Source organism: Rhinatrema bivittatum, chromosome 4 (genome assembly GCF_901001135.1).
Source record: "Rhinatrema bivittatum chromosome 4, aRhiBiv1.1, whole genome shotgun sequence".
NCBI lineage: Eukaryota > Metazoa > Chordata > Amphibia > Gymnophiona > Rhinatrematidae > Rhinatrema > Rhinatrema bivittatum.
In genome coordinates this window covers 486,621,076-486,639,863 of record NC_042618.1, presented here as the reverse complement: position 1 = coordinate 486,639,863, position 18,788 = coordinate 486,621,076, and the positions used below count along the sequence as shown (strand labels likewise).

The 18,788-nt window shown below is 42.2% G+C and overlaps 1 protein-coding gene across 3 annotated transcripts in view; it reads left to right on the top strand.

Moving 5' to 3' along the window:
* POLR3B (RNA polymerase III subunit B) overlaps positions 1–18,788 on the top strand; it is a 527,519-nt gene that overhangs the window by 212,065 nt on the left and 296,666 nt on the right. For all 3 annotated transcript variants that reach the window (XR_003856035.1, XM_029597388.1, XM_029597387.1), the window contains one exon: positions 14,891–15,052. Coding sequence is in view for 2 of the 3 variants with exons in the window: in XM_029597388.1 (XP_029453248.1) it covers positions 14,891–15,052 (162 nt within the window). In the remaining variant the exon portion in view is untranslated. The remainder of the gene's footprint in view (positions 1–14,890; positions 15,053–18,788) is intronic.

Genomic DNA, 18,788 nt, shown 5'->3' with positions numbered 1-18,788 from the left:
TGCAAATGCTGAAACATCATTAGGGCTATTCCATCCTTGGTAGTGGCTACTTATTTATATTTGAAGTTCTAAGCAAAGGAGTATCATATTATAGTGAAAACTTGTAGGAAATTTCTTTGAGCTGTTTGAGAAAGATTAAGGAGAGACAATATACCTGATAGCTCCCTGATGAGAGGTAAATGGAAAGGTCTCAGGATAGAGGCCATGCATGATATGATGCCTGTTGGATGAGAGGCCAATGAGCATGCATAAGAAGAGAGACCAGCAAAACCAGATTGGTAAATGCATCAAGAAAAGCTGTTTGCAATGACATCCTAAGGAGAGCCAGATGGGAAGGAGTAGATGGTTTTCTGATGAGAGATGGCTAGAAAGGAATAACAAGAGAGGCCATGCATGATGGCTTTGTAATAGCAGATGGATATTAGTCCTACTACTTATTTCTACTGAAGTACTGGTATTGATGTCCATAGAACAGGAAGGACACCCCAGGATGATTACCGTATTTTTCGCTCCATAAGACGTACCTCATCATAAGACGCACCTAGGATTCAGAGGGGGAAATTTTTTTAAAAAAATGGTGTGCTAAACTGGCTCTGTTCCCGGGCGTCTGTGTGTCTTATGGAGCAAATTAGGGGGTGTGCATATAATTTGTTTTTGTCCCTGTTTCATTTTTGGGTCTGGGGAGGGCCATTTCGGTCCACTCCCTGGATCAGAAAACTTTTATTGTTCTCGTTCATTGAAAAAACAAAACAAAACCCCAAACCCCCACCCTCCTGACCCCCCCCCCCCCCAAGACTTGCCAAAAGTCCCTGGTGGTCCAGTAGGGGTCCCTGGAGCGATCTCCTGCTCTTGGGCCATCGGCTGCCAGTAATCAAAATGGTGCCGGTGGCCTTTGCCCTTACTATGTGACAGGGGCTACCGGTACCATTGGTCGGCCCCTGTCACATGGTAAGCACGTGGACCGTCCATTGCTCCTACCATGTGACAGGGGCCGACCAATGACACTGGTAGCCCCTGTCACATAGTAAGGGCAAAGGCCATGGCGCCATTTTGATTACTGTTAGCCGATGGCCCAAGAGCAGGAGATTGCTCCCGGGGCCACCGCTGGACCACCAGGGGCTTTTGGCAATTCTTGGGGGGGGGTTAGGTAGGTGGGGGTTTGTAGTTTAATTTTATTTATTTATTTATTTTTTATATTCGCTCCATAAGACGCATAGACATTTCCCCCCCACTTTTGGAGAAAAAAAAGTGCGTCTTATGGAGCGAAAAATACGGTATATCTGATTTCTATATTTGGGTTTTAGATTTGTTACTTCACCAAATCCACACTCAAGGCAAGTTTGAAAGTGGTTTTGTAAAAAACTAAATTTAGATTATAGACTATTGCATTTTTTTTGCCAGTTGTTGGTATTGTGAACTTTACCGCTGGGTCTAGGCTGACGTTTTGGGATTGGTATGAAAGGGGAGTAGACTTGTTTTCCCATGTTCTCACTGAAGAAAGGAGGGTATAAGAACTTTTCATGATCTCTGTCAAAGATATAATATTTCACAAATACAAAGTTTTGTCTGCCTGAAACTGAAACATTATCTGCAGACATTAGATCTTATAGGACTACAAGGAGAGAATAGGAAAATGTTGCTGGATTTATTTGATATTTATTTATTTTTTCAGCTTTTTCCAAGTTTGTTATTCCTTGTTTAATGTAATGCATAATTGCAGACTCCTTTATGCTATGTTTTTCGTTTCAATGTAAACTGAAGTGATTTGTAACTTGTTACAAGAATATCGGTATAAAAAAAATGTTAAATAAATAAATATTTATTTATAGACTTTTCTTTGCCGACATTCGTGAGGCACATCATACCGGCTTACATTGAACTGAAAGGAGGAAAATACAATGAACAGAATAACATGTCATAGTTAAACGCAAATGGTGTAAGATATAAGCATCGTAAAAACATTCTGAGATTATATATAATAACATAAAAGAACTAAATAGCTATGGAGGAAAAAGGTAGAAAGAAAGAGAAACTTTGTACAAAACTAAGAAAACTTTATTTTTAACAATGAGAAAGTGGTACAGGAGTTATGAAGTGCAGCAAATTCCAGGGGGGGAAGGTAGGGGCACAGATGGAAAAGGAGAAGAGCAAGGGGGGGGGAGGGGCACGGTAGGGGGGGAGGAGGGGGGGGGAGGGCAGGTAGTGGAGATTCTTAGAAAGGTCCATTTAGGAGAAGTCTACGTATTGGTCGAGTCGGGGTATGCCTGCTTGAAGAGCCATGTTTTGACTCCTTTTTTGAATTTGTTGAGTGATAGTTCTATTCGGAGGGAAGGGGGGAGGGAGTTCCAGAGGTAGGTGCTAGCTATATATATAGATAGATATAGATATCTATATCTATCTATCTATCTATAGAGAGAGAGAGGATCCCGACCAGTGTTCTATATCTTTTTGTATAAAATACTGCAGGAAAAACAGGGTCCGGTGGGCTACCCAACGATAGTGCTGAATTGGGAGTGGATCTCTCCGATCACTATATTTCTGCATGTCTCTCAAGGGATTTCACGATCACTCCAAATATATCGCTGAGGGAAACCCAATTCAAATTCTTTTTACAGGCCTAAGGCTGCCAAGTCCAGGCATTTAGATGTGCATTAACAGAATTCTAGTACATGTATGAAGTGCGGTCAAGGACTAGAACGTTAGATCATAGTTTTTGGCATTGTACATGTGTACAATTATTTCTGGAGAGAGGTACAAAGGTATATTGCTAATGTAAATGGGATGACAATCGCATTCAAATTGCAACCTTTGTTGTTTGATGATTTGCAAATGTGTAAATTTGTCTAGATATGTTTAACTTTGGGGTAGAAAGGTCCTGTTGGCTTAGAAATGCACTTTGCATAATTGGCTGTCGTGAGAAGCACCTGGGATTGGACAGCTTCATAATTTGGTACATAGTACATATGTAATGGAAAGGACAAGGAAGCATAAAGTATTTTTGTTAATCTGGGATTCTTACAGTCTCTATCTCCGTGAGTCAGAATTGTTAAGAGTTGAGTTATGGAGGAGAAGACGTATTGTGACTAATGCTCTATTTGGAAGGGGGTTTTTTTTGGAGTGGGAAAAGAATGACACGGGGGGGATGAGTGTTGAAAATTGTTCTTTAAGGCTTGAGGGGGTGCAGATGAAACCCACCTCTAGGTATTTTGTATTGTAATAAGAATGTCATTGTTTAAATCTTTTTTTTTTTTTTTTTTTTTTTTTTTTTTAACTGAACAAAGTGCTACTAAGCATACTTAGCACTGTACTGATATGTATAAAAGACATTCCCCGTTCAATGGAGATTACAATCTAGTGAACACAAATGTGCATGACAAAGCAAAATCTGTGGGAATTGTGTTTATTGTAGAAAAATGTTTAGGATTTAAAAAAACAGCCTCTAAAAGGTGATTCTTTAGCGTGGACTTGAATATGGCCAGAGGAGGAGCATGATGTATCAATTTATGCATATGACACAGCAAAATGGAAAGTGTGGAGCCTGATAGTGACAGTGGAGGAGAAAGGCATAAGAACATAAGAACTTGCCATAGTGGGTCAGACCAAGGGTCCATGAAGCCCAGCATCCTGTTTCCAATAGTGGCCAATCCAGGCCATAAGAACCTGGATTGTAAGTACCCGTAAGTACCCAAAAACTGTCTATCCCATGCTAGTAATAGCAGTGGCTATTTTCTAAGTCAACTTAATTAATAGCAGGTAATGGACTTCTCCAAGAACACATCCAGTCCTTTTTTAAACCCAGCTACACTAACTGCATTAACCACATCCCCTGGCAACAAATTCCGGAGCTTAATTGTGCATTGAGTGAGAATTTTCTCAGATTAATTTTAAATGTGCCCCATGCTAACTTCATGGAGTGTCCCCTAGTCTTTCTATTATCTGAAAGAGTAAATAACTGAGTCACATCTACCCGTTCTAGACCTCTCATGATTTTAAACACCTCTATCATATCCCCCCTCAGTCGTCTCTTCTCCAAGCTGAAAAGTCCTAACCTCTTTAGTCTTTCCTCATAGGGGAGCTGTTCCATTCCCCTTATCATTTTGGTAGCCCTTCTCTGTACCTTCTCCATCGCAATTATATCTTTTTTGAGATGCGGCGACCAGAATTGTACACAGTATTCAAGGTGCGGTCTCACCATGGAGCGATACAGAGGCATTATGACATTTTCCGTTTTATTCACCATTCCCTTTCTAATAATTCCCAACATTGTTTGCTTTTTTGACTGCCGCAGCACACTGAGCCGACTATTTCAATGTGTTATCCACTATGACGCCTAGATCTCTTTCTTGGGTTGTAGCACCTAATATGAAACCCAACATTGTGTAATAGCATGGGTTATTTTTCCCTATATGCATCACCTTGTACTTATCCACATTAAATTTCATCTGCCATTTGGATGCCCAATTTTCCAGTCTCACAAGGTTTTCCTGCAATTTATCACATTCTGTTTGTGATTTAACTACTCTGAACAATTTTGTATCATCTAGAAATTTGATTATCTCACTCGTCGTATTTCTTTCCAGATCATTTATAAATATATTGAAAAGTAAGGGTCCCAATACAGGTCCCTGAGGCACTCCACTGCCCACTCCCTTCCACTGAGAAAATTGTCCATTTAATCCTAATCTTTCTTTTAGCCAGTTTGCAATCCATGAAAGGACATCGCCACCTATCCCATGACTTTTTACTTTTCCTAGAAGCCTCTCATGAGGAACTTTGTCAAACGCCTTCTGAAAATCCAAGTATACTACATTTACTGGTTCATCTTTATCCACATGTTGTTTAACTCCTTCAAAAAAGTGAAGCAGATTTGTGAGGCAAGACTTGCCCTGGATAAAGCCATGCTGACTTTGTTCCATTAAACCATGTCTTTCTATACGTTCTGTGATTTTGATGTTGAGAACACTTTCCACTATTTTTTCTGGCACTGAAGTCAGGCTAACCGGTCTGTAGTTTCCCGGATCGCCCCTGGAGCCCTTTTTAAATATTGGGGTTACATTAGCTATCTTCCAGTCTTCAGGTACAATGGATGATTTTAATGATAGATTACAAATTTTTACTAATAGGTCTGAAATTTAATTTTTTAGTTCCTTCAGAACTCTGGGGTGTATACCATCCTGTCCAGGTGATTTTACTACTCTTCAGTTTGTCAATCAGGTCTAACACATCTTCTAGGTTCACCATGATTTGTTTCAGTCCATCTGAATCATTACCCATGAAAACCTTCTCCAGTACGGGTACCTCCCCAACATCCTCTTCAGTAAACACCGAAGCAAAGAAATCATTTAATCTTTCCACGATGGCCTTATCTTCTCTAAGTGCCCCTTTAACCCCTCGATCATCTAACGGTCCAACTGACTCCCTCACAGGCTTTCTGCTTCAGATATATTTTAAAAAGTTTTTACTGTGAGTTTTTGCCTCTACAGCCAACTTCTTTTCAAATTCTCTCTTAGCCTGTCTTATCAAGGTCTTACATTTATCTTGCCAACGTTTATGCATTATCCTATTTTCTTCTGTTGGATCCTTCTTCCAATTTTTGAATGAAGATCTTTTGGCTAAAATAGCTTCTTTCACCTCCCCTTTTAACCATGCCGGTAATCGTTTTGCCGCCTTTCCACCTTTCTTAATGTGTGGAATACATGTGGACTGTGCTTCTAGAATGGTATTTTTTAACAATGACCACGCCTCTTGCACATGTTTTACTTTTGTAGTTGCTCCATTTAAAGCGGGAATTTGGCGCCAAACCACATTCTATCGCGAGAATCCGGAGTCAATCCAGAGGAACCAGAACCAATCACATCAGGGCACACATCACTCAACATACACATCACTCAAACAAGTGCCATTCAATGCCCATGCCCCCTTCTATATGTGGGCAAGACGAAGAGAATGGTAAAAACAAGGATAACAGAACATTGTTCCAACATATGTCATTCTAGATTGGATGAACCTTTAGTGGCCCATTAGGCCCAGTGTGGGCACTCCATCTTGGACCTCTTTTTCTCTGTACTTGAAGTGGTCATCCCTCCATTACGGGGGGGTGACTTTGCTGAGGTACTGGGTAAAAGAGAGCAAAGGTGGATATACATGTTAGATACTGTGAATCCTAAAGGTCTAAACAGAGAGATTGAATGGCACTTGTTTGAGTGATGTGTATGTTGTTGAGTGATGTGTGCCCTGATGTGATTTGTTCTGGTTCCTCTGGATTGACTCCGGATTCTCGCGATGGAATGTGGTTTGGCGCCAAATTCCAGCTTTAAATGGTTGACACTGATGAGGGCGTTCGCGCTCCGTGACAGTTCTGAATGGTATGTACCTGAAGTATGCTTTAAGCTATGTAGCCTCTTTTGTTAGATGTTCCACCTTATTGTACTTTCTTTACAGAATTTATTGAATACCTTGGGTCCCTCCCGATGCAGCCACCGCGAAACACGGGACCGTGTCGGGGGACAGTTATAAGTGTTTGCTTTATATGTGGAGTTGCCGCTTTTCATCATTGATACTCAATAAACTTAAAAAAATGTTTTCTGAAATGTGGTGGGACTGAAGATTTGTTCCTGCACCTTGGTCCTTTGAGTTCTTGCTTATGTGCAAGGGTTGCTTTGCGTTGATTTTGGGTAATTGAAGTCTCCCATTATTACCGCACTACCAATTTGGTTAGCTTCCCTAATTTCTCTTAGCATTTCACTGTCCGTCTCAGCATCTTGACTAGGTGGACGGTAGTATACCCCTATCACTATAGTCTTCCCCGACACACAAGGGATTTCTACCCATAAAGATTCAATTTTGTATTTAGTCTCATGCAGGATGTTTATCCTGTTGGACTCTATGCCATCCCGGACATAAAGCGCCACACCTCCTCCCGGGTGCTCCTCTGTCATTGCGATATAATTTGTACCCTGGTACAGCTTTATCCCATTGGTTGTCCTCCTTCCACCAGGTCTCTGAGATGCCAATTAAGTCTATGTCATCATTCACTGCTATACATTCTAATTCTCCCATCTTACTTCTTAGATTTCTGGCATTAGCATACAAACATGTCAAAGTTTGTTTTTTGTTTGTATTTTCATTCTGCTTTTTAATTGATAGGGATAAGTTAGAATTTTTTAGTTCAGGTGAGTTTTTAGTTGCAGGCACTTGGACTACTTTTCTTATTATTGGAACCTCACTGTCGGGATGCCCTAATTCTAATGCGTCATTAGTATCCTTTGAAGATACCTCTCTCCGAACCATGCACTGCTGAGCGACTGTCAACTTTCCCCTTTGTTCTAGTTTAAAAGCTGCTCTATCTCCTTTTTAAAGGTTAGCGCCAGCAGTCTGGTTCCATCCTGGTTAAGGTGCAGCCCATCCCTTCGGAAGAGACTCCCCCTTCCCCAAAAGGTTCCCCAGTTCCTAACAAAACTGAATCCTTCTTCCCTGCACCATCGTCTCATCCACGCATTGAGACTCCGGAGCTCTGCCTGCCTCTGGTGACCTGCGCGTGGAACAGGGAGCATTTCAGAGAATGCTACCCTGGAGGTTCTGGATTTAAGCTTTCTACCTAAGAGCCTAAATTTGGCTTCCAGAACCTCCCTCCCACATTTTCCTATGTCGTTGGTGCCCACATGTACCATGACAGTCGGCTCCTCCCCAGCACTGTCTAAAATCTTATCTAGGTGACGCGTGAGGTCCGCCACCTTCGCAACAGGTAGGCAAGTTACCAGGCGATCCTCACACCCACCAGCCCCACCCAGCTATCTACATTCCTAATAATCGAAGCACCAACTGTGATGGCTGACCTAACCCTTCCCTCCTGGGTAGTAGGCCTTGGAGGGATATCCTCAGTGCAAAAGGACAATGTGTCACCTGGTCATCTGTACACACATGTTCACCTCCCACTACTGTCTGCACAGTCTCTCAAGAGCTGCTTGTTTGGACAGGCAGTGTTGCAGAATGTAGCCTCGCAGAAGTCTACTTTCCATGGTGGCGTCAGCGCTGCTTTTCAGAAAATGCTCTGCTTGCAACCCTTACCTTAGGGCTCACCACATGTAATGACTAATTCAGCCTGCTTATCGACAGTAAAGTAAGTTTGTTTATTCTAAGCCGCTTTCCATAGAGAGCAAGATGAATTATCCATGGAATGGCCACCCTCCTCCCCAGAGAGTGGACTACTAATTAGCTTCATTACTGACTGAGAAGGCTCATGAGACACCACCTACAGGGAAACTCCCACATGTGCTTAGTACAGCTCAAACCTTTAGGAGAGACTAGTCTCTTCCCGCCTAACATGTAATGGCTAATTCATCTTGCTGTCTATGGAAAACACCCTTTACTGTAAGCAAACTTGCTTTTAGTGCATATATTTTACCAAGGACTGCTGCTTGGATTTGGACTCTTGCTACAATATTTATTTATGTATTATTTATTTTTGCTTTTTTTATATACCGGCATTCCTGTAGAAACTACAAATCACACCGGTTTACAATGAACAAAAAAAACTTCGCATAGGAGCGTTACATGGAACAATGTAAGAAACAAGTAAATGCATAGGAAACCGGAGCTAAAAACTTGCCCATTGCAAAACATAACAGTACGCAACTTAGCTGATAATTAAATAAATAAATACAACTAATTAATAAATATTTAGATTTGATATTCTTCTTTTCGGCACTTAAAAGTGTATTTCAAAGCGGATTACATTCAGGTACTGTAGGTATTTCCCTATCCCCAAAGGGCTTACAATCTAAGTTTGTACCTGAGGCATTGGAGGGTAAAGTGACTTGCCCAGGGACACAAGGAGTGACAGAAGGATTTGAACCCTGGTTTCCCTGGATCTAACCATTAGGCGGCTATTCCACTCCACTACAATAATAAATGTGACCATTCAGTACTAAGAAATTACGAGGGTGAGTTTAGATTGGGGATGGAAATGCATGCAGATGGCATGACATACTTTTTCTCTTGTAAAAAAAACAAACCATAATCATAGAAAAGCAGGCAGAAATTTATGTGGTTACTTTTTCCCAGGACAACAATGTGTACACATTTTTGCTTTGATTATTGGTGAAAAACCCACAGATAAAATGTACCAATGGACTTTGCATCAGTGCAGGCACTTGATTACTGCCTTCTTTATCTCCTGTTGCCTTAGATATCTACTTTGGTTGTAAGCTTTTTGGAGAAGGGACTTACTGGTAAGTATGTGAATACTAAACATGCTGTAAGCTAACGAGCGTTATTTGGAAAAGTGGGCTAAAAACCCCCCCCATCTTACAAGTGGTCATGCTCTATGCCTGGGATATATCCTTGCCAGTGTGGACAGGAATAACTGGGCAAACTGGATGGACTGGTTGGTCTTTTACAATCATCATCTGTTATGTTTCTTACTACAGTGTTACTGCAGCCATGGTACGCAGGGCTCCCCCAGTCAGATTTTCACTATTTATATATATATATATCCATAATGAATATGCATAGGAGAGATTTGAATACATAAACCTAGTTCTTAGACCTAATATATGCTTATATATTTCATGAAAACCAAGTTGGTTGTGGGGAGACCAAAGACCGGGTTGAGAGCATTGTCATAAGAAAAGGAGGAGGAGATAAAATGTTTTCTTCGAGTCACAAACTACTGAGCTGCATGCAATCCCTAGCATGTGTGCCCTTGCTGCTGAAGGCGTATAAGAAATAGGATTATCAACTACTCTTCCCTCTGCCTAAACCTGGCTGACAGTAATCAAGTGATGTAAAATATTAAAATAGTGGGAGTTGCACTTTATATTTGTTTGTGGCATAAGAGCAGATGCCTGCACATGGGAGGGAGGAAACACAACTTTATAAACAATGTAAAGAGCATAAAGGCATTGTGTTTGGAAAAAGAAAAAAAGGAGAAACAATATTTGCTAATTTCACCCCCTATGGGAAAAAGAAGTCTGAAATGTGCAGTAGCTTCAGATAACAGATTTGTATCCTTCGGCCAAATCCGTTTCCAGAGCTTCCTCGTCAAACATTGCCACTAGAGATTTGGTAGCGCATGTGCCAGTTTATTCTCTTCACCTAGCTTTTCTCTCTTCCCTTGATGTGTTTATTATTTCCTCTGCATTACCCTATTCTTTGTTGTTAAAGCTGCTTGCTTTGTCTGAGCGAGATATGGAGTGTCCCTGGAAAGCAAGGGATTTCTGCCTTTTCTTCACAGATTACTTAATCCCAGCTCTTCTGATAATGTAATTATGTCTTTAATTTTTCCAACCAGATTGTGTGAAAGGCAGAATTTGGCACTCTAATGCCTTAGACACTAAATAGCAATCAACAGGCCTCTAATTAGAATTTTCTGACATTAAGCTAATTGGCAAAACTATATTTCAGCAGCTTAATTTCTGTATTTCTTTTATCAGCATCTACAATGGAAACCAGTTGATAACGTGCCAGTGGTTAAAGTGTATAGTTTTCTCTGTTGGTGCTCTTGCTTCTCAACAAACCTTGGCCTGAATATTTTTTGAACGTTATCTCTGCCTTCCCATTCCTTTCCTTTTAATCACTTACCTTGGCCTAAATAATGTGCTTGTTTGGAGAAGGGATTTGAAAATTCATCTGTGGCTTCCTCACCAAGGTGAAAACACATTTCTCCTGAGCCTTTTGCTTCCCATAGTCCTCTCACCTCAGTTTCTCCTCTTATTCTCCTCCCTGTTGCTGCACACTGTGCCTCCTCATCCTCCAGACCCCAATCAGGGCTGGATGCGGCCATCTCTCAGCCAGCAATTAAAACCTTACATTCCAGGCGAGTGTAGTTTTGAAACACTGGTTAGGAGGTTTTATTTGATGCTTACTCAGAGATTGATAGCAGAAGCTGTGAGAATATATTTTCAGCTGATTTTATGAGCTCCCCTTTTCCTAACTGGGCAGGCATTAATTTCTGAGAGTAAAAATGTGCATGTCTGGCATACAGTGGTTTTTGGTTTTTATTTTTAAATTGGGGGAGAATAGCTAATAGCCTCATGAACATACATTTGCATGTGATGAGGACTGTTAGCTTCGCGGGGGGTTGGACATGTGTTTTGGATGCACTAATCCCCTTATAGCATAAGGGGTTGTGGATGCGAGTCCAAAACGCATGTCCAATCATGGGTTTCGGTGTGTTGAGCTGAGCAGACTGTATTGCATTGGCCTGATTGTTGTAGGCTGAGATCCTCTCAGGCTGCCTTATTGTCAACTGTTATCTGAAGTTTTTACTTCAGCTAACTCAGTGCTGGATTTAGGGTTTTGCTGCCCCTAGGCACTGTCGGTAGGTCTGGGATCTGGAGTGGTTGAAACATGGCAAAGGAATGGTATATAAATATGCGCAACTCAGTCACTACCTTTTGACACTACTGAGAGAGAATGCTTTAAGAGATGGGAAATCCCTATTTGAGAATTATTGTAGCCAAGCTGACTCAATGAGAGGATTAGTGTCCAAAACATGACTTGTTTTGCAGCTCCCTATCAGATAAACATTACTATGTCTGTCTGAGCCTAGGAAAGGGATTTGGGGGAGTCCTTGAGAGAAGGAACATGGGATTCCATCTGTCTTTGTACTGGTAGGTGCTCTATTTTTGCCAGCCTCCAAGATCACTGTTACAAGGTGTTATTTCGCTGGCACCTAACTCCAGCCAAACTCCATCGAATGTACCCCTCAGTGTCTGAGTTATGTTGACAGTGTGGTGAAGAGGTGGGCAGTTACGTATTTGGTGGAGTTGTATGAGGATAGCACTTCTCTGGTGCCACATCGCTGATTGAATCTCGAATATCCTGAGGGTGGATGAAGTATATGATGTATTATGTCTCCTTTTTGAGGCAGTCCTTCCCTGCTGCAGATCCAGGGGGCTAATCGCCAGATTTCTTCGAAAGTCACGAGGCAGGAAATCCCCGCGGCTGTGTTCTCAGCTAATTGCCCTTCTGCTCTGCAACATTAGGATCGCAGCACAGGAAAACAGCTGAGTGCTGTCTTAGCCCTGTGGGGCTGGGGGAAGTCACTCCTGCAGTTCTCAGCCTGTCATGACTCTGCTTTAATAGTGGCACACCAGCTGCCCTTCTCAAATACCCAGTGCAGATCCAGGATGCCTCATACTGTAGCTGCCATGTGTGCTGGGGAGGGGGATGAGGGAGTGAGACAGAGAAACCAGCATGTGTGTGATTGAGACTGTGTAACTGTGTGAGAAAGTGTGTGATTGAGACTGTGTATGTAAGTAAGAGAAAGCATGTGTGTGTGTGTGAGAGAGACTGGTCAGGGAGGTGACTGGTGTGTGAAGGGGAGAGAGAGACTGGTCAGGGAGGTGACTGGTGTGTGAAGGAGAGAGAGAGAGACTGGTCAGGGAGGTGACTGGTGTGTGAAGGGGAGAGAGAGAGACTGGTCAGGGAGGTGACTGGTGTGTGAAGGGGAGAGAGAGAGACTGGTCAGGGAGGTGACTGGTGTGTGAAGGAGAGAGAGAGAGACTGGTCAGGGAGGTGACTGGTGTGTGAAGGGGAGAGAGAGAGACTGGTCAGGGAGGTGACTGGTGTGTGAAGGGGAGAGAGAGAGACTTGTCAGGGAGGTGACTGGTGTGTGAAGGAGAGAGAGAGAGACTGGTCAGGGAGGTGACTGGTGTGGGAAGGAGAGAGAGAGACTGGTCAGGGAGGTGACTGGTGTGTGTGTGTGTGTGTGAGTGAGACTAGATGTGGGCCCTAAGGAAGAGGTCCATGAGTACAGAGCTTCAGCAGTCATTCTGCTTCAGGTGTGTGCTGTTGGCTTACAAGGGAAAGGAGTAGGAGAACTGCTGGAGAGAGGGTAAGTAAGGTGTTTTTTTTTAAAGTGATTCTTTCTTGATTGATGGTCATTTTAATTGGGTATTATGTGATGTCTGCTGTTTGAAATATTGTATTGGTATTTGGAGAGTTTATAATAATTTTTTTTATCAGTTTTAATGATTGGATGATATTCTGTTTATCAGCTGTTTTGAAACAGTTTATTATATTAAGAACATAAGAAAATGCCATATTAGGTCAGACCAAGGGTCCATCAAGCCCAGCTTCCTGTTTCCAACAGTGGCCAATCCAGGCCATAAGAACCTGGCAAGTACCCAAAAACTAAGTCTATTCCATGTAACCATTGCTAATGGCAGTGGCTATTTTCTAAGTGAACTTAATAGCAGGTAATGGACTTCTCCTCCAAGAACTTATCCAATCCTTTTTTAAACACAGCTATACTAACTGCACTAACCACATCCTCTGGCAACAAATTCCAGAGTTTAATTGTGCGTTGAGTAAAAAAGAATTTTCTCCGATTAGTTTTAAATGTGCCACATGCTAACTTCATAGAGTAACCCCTAGTCTTTCTATTATCTGAAAGAGTAAATAACCAATTCACATCTACCCGTTCTAGACTTCTCATGATTTTAAACACCTCTATCATATCCCCCCTCAGCTGTCTCTTCTCCAAGCTGAAAAGTCCTAACCTCTTTAGTCTTTCCTCATAGGGGAGCTGTTCCATTCTCCTTATCATTTTGGTCGCCCTTCTCTGTACCTTCTCCATCGCAATTATATCTTTTTTTTTTTGAGATGCGGCAACCAGAATTGTACACAGTATTCAAGGTGCGGCCTCACCATGGAGTGATATAGAGGCATTATGACATTTTCCGTTTTATTCACCATTCCCTTTCTAATAATTTATTATTCTAGTTTTAGATTTATTATTTTATATTTCTTGAGGAATTTATAAGTAGAAATGTGGAGACAAAAACTGAACTGGAAACAGCAAGGAGCCATACTGAGTGTATGCAGTGCGACAATGGAAAAACAAAAACATTAGCTTGATAGTCACTTTATTCTGATTTGGTGAGGGTCTGTTTGTGACTCAGATAAGTGTATTCTGCAGGCTTGTAGTTTGTATGGGGATCTATAGCAGCTTGGCTTGTTCTGATTTTCTAATAGAAGGTGTATTGGTGTTTAGGGCCTGGTTAAATATTTGTAGCATTGCCTTTTCATAGGTAGGGTTCTTACTCTTTGAGTGCATTCCACAATGCAGGTGTAATGTTTTGTGCATTATTGCAGATCCTAGGAGTCTATTAGGTGCTATATTTGTTTCCATTTCTCCAGTTTTGCACTGAATGCAGAGTGGCTTTTTTGGGTTTCCATTCCAGTTTCTGTCTCCATATTTGTAATTTGCTTTCTTTCTGTACTTGGTGAAGGTCGATTCTGTGTGTGACTGAGGTGAGGTATTTTACTAGCATGTAGGTATTCATATCAATCGTATTTGTTGTGTTTTTACAGTTGAACATACATTGGAGGTAAATTGTCTTTTCATAAGGAGGGCTAATGTGCCTGGTAGGGAGGAGAGTTTTTGTTTCTGTTACTGAGATGACACCAGAACTATCTCTTTTGTATGGTGCATTGTAGGGGGAATGTCCCAGTTCTGCTCTGACCCATTGTTGAGGCGGTTCCTATAGAAGCAGAGTACGTATTTACATTTAGCCCTGTGACTGTCATGTATTCAGTGTGTCATGCATGTGAGAACTATCTGTCAGGTGTGTCCCCACAGAAAAAAAGTTTGAGAACCACTGCTCCAGAGTCTACCCTCTTTTACCCTCATTCTAGATCCTTCTTTCAGTTGAAAGAGGCTCGTGTGCATGGAAACCTTGGAGATATTTAAATGTTTCTCTTACCTCTCCTATCTTTCCTTTCCTGTTTGTCATCTTTTCTCCTCCATTACCTATGCTATTTAAAGCAGGGACTTCATTTACCTGTTACAATGAGGTGCTTAACACAAGTTATATCACGTTACTGTCTTTGTATAGTGCTATGTAAAAACACCGCTAATCTATAGAAACTATTGATTTTGCAGCTTCTTTCCCTGCTCTTTGAGGACTTGTTCAAGAAGTTTAACTCTGAGATGAAGAAGATTGCAGATCAGATTATCCCCAAGCAGCGAGCGGCCCAGTTTGATGTGGTGAAGCATATGCGACAAGACCAGATAACAAATGGCATGGTTAATGCCATCTCGACTGTAAGGATTTTTCCCCTTAATGACTTATTCTCATCTTTTCTTTCATACCCCTTCTCTTGATCCTCCTTTCTCTTATCCTGATCTCCATTCCACTGCTATTCTCTTTCTCTTTATTGTTCCTTTGGATGTGCAATTACTTTGAAGGATTCTTCTTAAAGCCATTGGGACTCCAAGAAATGTGTTCTTAAAAAGTTGTTAAAACATCTTTTCGCATTCCCAAGAAATGTTGTTTGTATTTCTTTCTTTGGAGTGGTAATGCAAAAGAACTGTAATTGATGGGGGTGAAAGACTAATGTGCACGGACTATGAGAGGAACCTTGGAGTGATAGTGTCTGGCGATCTGAAGGTGGGGAAGCAATATGACAAGGCAATAGCTAAAGCCAGAAAAATGCTGGTGTGCATAGATAAAGGAATAACAAGCAAGAAAAAGGAAGTGGTAATGCCTTTGTACAGGTCTTTGGCGAGGCCTTACCTGGATTACTATGTTCAATTCTGGAGCCTATATCTCAAAGGATAGAGACAGGATGGAGGCGGTCCAGAGGAGGGTGACCAAAATGATGTGGGGTCTGAATTGGAAAACTTATGAGGAGAGGCTGAAGGATCTGAATACATATAACCTGGAAGAGAGGAGGTGCAGGGGAGATATGATACAGACCTTAGATACTTGAAAGGTTTAATGATGTGCGAACTTCAAACTTTTTCCATTGGAACGGAAATCATTGAACTAGGTGTCATGAAATGAAACTCCAGGGGGTTAGACTCAGAACCAACATGAGGAAATATTTTTTTATGGAGAGGGGGGATGGATGCCTGAAATGCCCTTCCGGAGGAGGTGGTAAGGATGAAAACAGTAAACAAATTCAAAAAGGTCTGGATAAACACTGTGGATCCCTAAAGTTTAGAGTTGGAAATGAAGAAAAGGGTGCATGGGGGTAACCTGCATGGAGCAGCAGTTACTACCCTTAACAGAAGGCATGAGCATTACTAACATTAACTGATTCACCTTGATGACTTTTGGTGCAACTACAATATTGCTCTCTGCTTCAATGGCGTAATTAAAAAGGGGAATTGTATTCATACGACAGCCAATGCTGGTGCCAGACTTTTCGGTTCTGGGTTCTGATATGCAGATATTAGGGGAAAAACTGCTTCTATGGCCAAGACCAAAAGCAAAGCATGTTCAAGCAGCATTGTCTGATTGTAAATATTACTACCCTTACCATAAAGCATGGGGGTAGATTAGATCGAGGAAGAGCACTCGATGTCATCTACTTGGATTTCAGCAAGGCTTTTGATACAGTCCCGCACAGGAGGCTTGTGAATAAAATGAGAAGCTTAGGAGTGCGTGCCAAGGTGGTGGCCTGGATTGCAAACTGGTTGATGGACAGAAGACAATGTGTGATGATAAATGGAACTTACTCTGAAGAGAGAGAGCGGTGTTGAGCGGAGTGTCGCAAGGGTCGGTGGTGGGACTGGTCCTGTTCAATATCTTTGTGAGTGACATTGCGGATGGGATAGAAGGTAAGGTTTGTCTTTTTGTGGATGATACTAAGATCTGCAACAGAGTGCACACGCTGGAAGGAGTGGAGAGAATGAGACAGGATTTATAGAAGCTGGAAGAGTGGTTGAAAATATTGCAGCTGAGATTCAATGCCAGGAAGTGCAGAGTCATGCAAATATGGGGTGTGGAAATCCAAAAGACCTGTATTCGATAGGGGGTGAAGGGCTGATGTGCACGGAGCAGGAGAGAGACCTTGGGGTGATAGTGTCTAATGATCTGAAGTCAGCGAAACAATGTGACAAGGCGATAGCTAAAGCCAGAAGAATGCTGGGCTGCATAGAGAGAGGAATATCTAGTAAGAGAAAAGAAGTGATGATCCCTTTGTACAGGGCCTTGGTGAGGCCTCACCTGGAGTACTGTGTTCAGTTCTGGAACCGTATCTCTAAAGGGACAGAGACAGGATGGAGGCGGTCCAGAGAAGGGTGACCAAAAAGGTGGAAGGTCTTCATAAAATGACTTATTAGGAGAGATTGAAGAACCTAAATATGTATACCCTGGAGGAAAGGCGGAGCAGGGGAGATATTATACAGACTTTCAGATACTTGAAAGGTTTTAATGATCTATGTTCAACAGCAAACCTTTTCCATGGGAGCACTGAGAGGAGAGGATCACCTTGCTGGTGGCTGAAAGGAATCAGTAAGTTTTTGCTTGGGACATTGTCTTTTTTTAAAAGTATTGGGGCAAAGTTATTATTTATTGTGTTTGTGCTTTTAATAGTCAGTAAGGCAGTGAAGAAACAAGTTAGACTGTTTGTATTTTTTAAATAGTCAGTCAATAAGGCAGCTAGTAAGCAGAACTGAGTGTTTGTATTAAAAAAAACAAAAAAAAAAAAAACAGCCCCCCCCCCCCCCCCAAAAGTAGCCAGAAGCTAGAAATAAGCTAGGAGCAGTGTATATCTAAGTAAAAAGATTGAAAAGTTCAGCTCAGTTTTCTCACCTTGGAAGGGTGTTGAGGTAATGTGATTTGGTTTGAATAAGTACCAACATTTTGTTAATTAAGAGAGCAGTGAGTTACTCTGGTTGGTTGACTAACTGAAGTTAGACTGTTTGTATTTCCCAACCCACCCACCCACCCCTAGCTCATCCTTTAATTTATAGGCAGGTGCCACTTTCACAAAAAAAAACCCCAAAAAAATCAACAACAAAAACTTTGAGAGTTTGATCAGACCCCGGTAGGCCACTACCAGACATATAGTGAATTCACTAATACATTTAAAGGACGTTAGACACATTTCTACTCCCATAGCAACCTAAAACTTAACTAGGAACTGATCAAAATTGAGATGAAGGCAGCAGTCCAGCAGCAAGAGGGGGGGCTTCCCAGTCTTTTGCATCAAGTGTCACATGTATGATTTTTTACCCACCGGTGAGAAGTTGTACATGTGCATGCGATGCAAAGAGCTCCTGGCTCTCAGAGAACGAGTCCGATCTCTGGAGGCTAGAGTGGCAGACTTGGAGGAGCTGAGGCAGACAGAGAGGTATATAGATGAGACCTTCAGGGACATAGTAGCCAAGTCCCAACATCAGACTGGCAGCCCTGGTGCTGCCTTGGAGGAAGAAGGTCTCATGATTGGAGAGCATCAACCAGGTTCAGCAGGAAAGGATCCTGTAGCAAGGACCTGCTCTCCAGGTGATGCATTGTCCTTTCGCACTGAGGATATCTCCCCAAGGCCTACTGCCCAGGAGGGAAGGGTTAGGTCGGCAGTCATAGTTGGTATTTCGATTATTAGGAATGTAGATAGCTGGGTGGCTGGTGGGTGTGAGGATCGCCTGGTAACTTGCCTACCTAGTGCGAAGGTGGCGGACCTCACGCCTCACCTAGATAGGATTTTAGACAATGCTGGGGAGGAGCCGGCTGTCGTGGTGCATGTGGGCACCAACGACATAGGAAAATGTGGGAGGGAGGTTCTGGAAGCCAAATTTAGGCTCTTAGGTAGAAGGTTAAATCCAGAACCTCCAAGGTAGCATTCTCTGAAATGCTCCCTGTTCCACGCGCAGGTCACCAGAGGCAGGCAGAGCTCCGGAGTCTCAATACGTGGATGAGACGATGGTGCAAGGAAGAGGGATTCAGTTTTGTTAGGAACTGGGGAACCTTTTGGGGAAGGGGGAGTCTCTTCCGAAGGGATGGGCTCCACCTTAACCAGGGTGGAACCAGACTTCTGGCGCTAACCTTTAA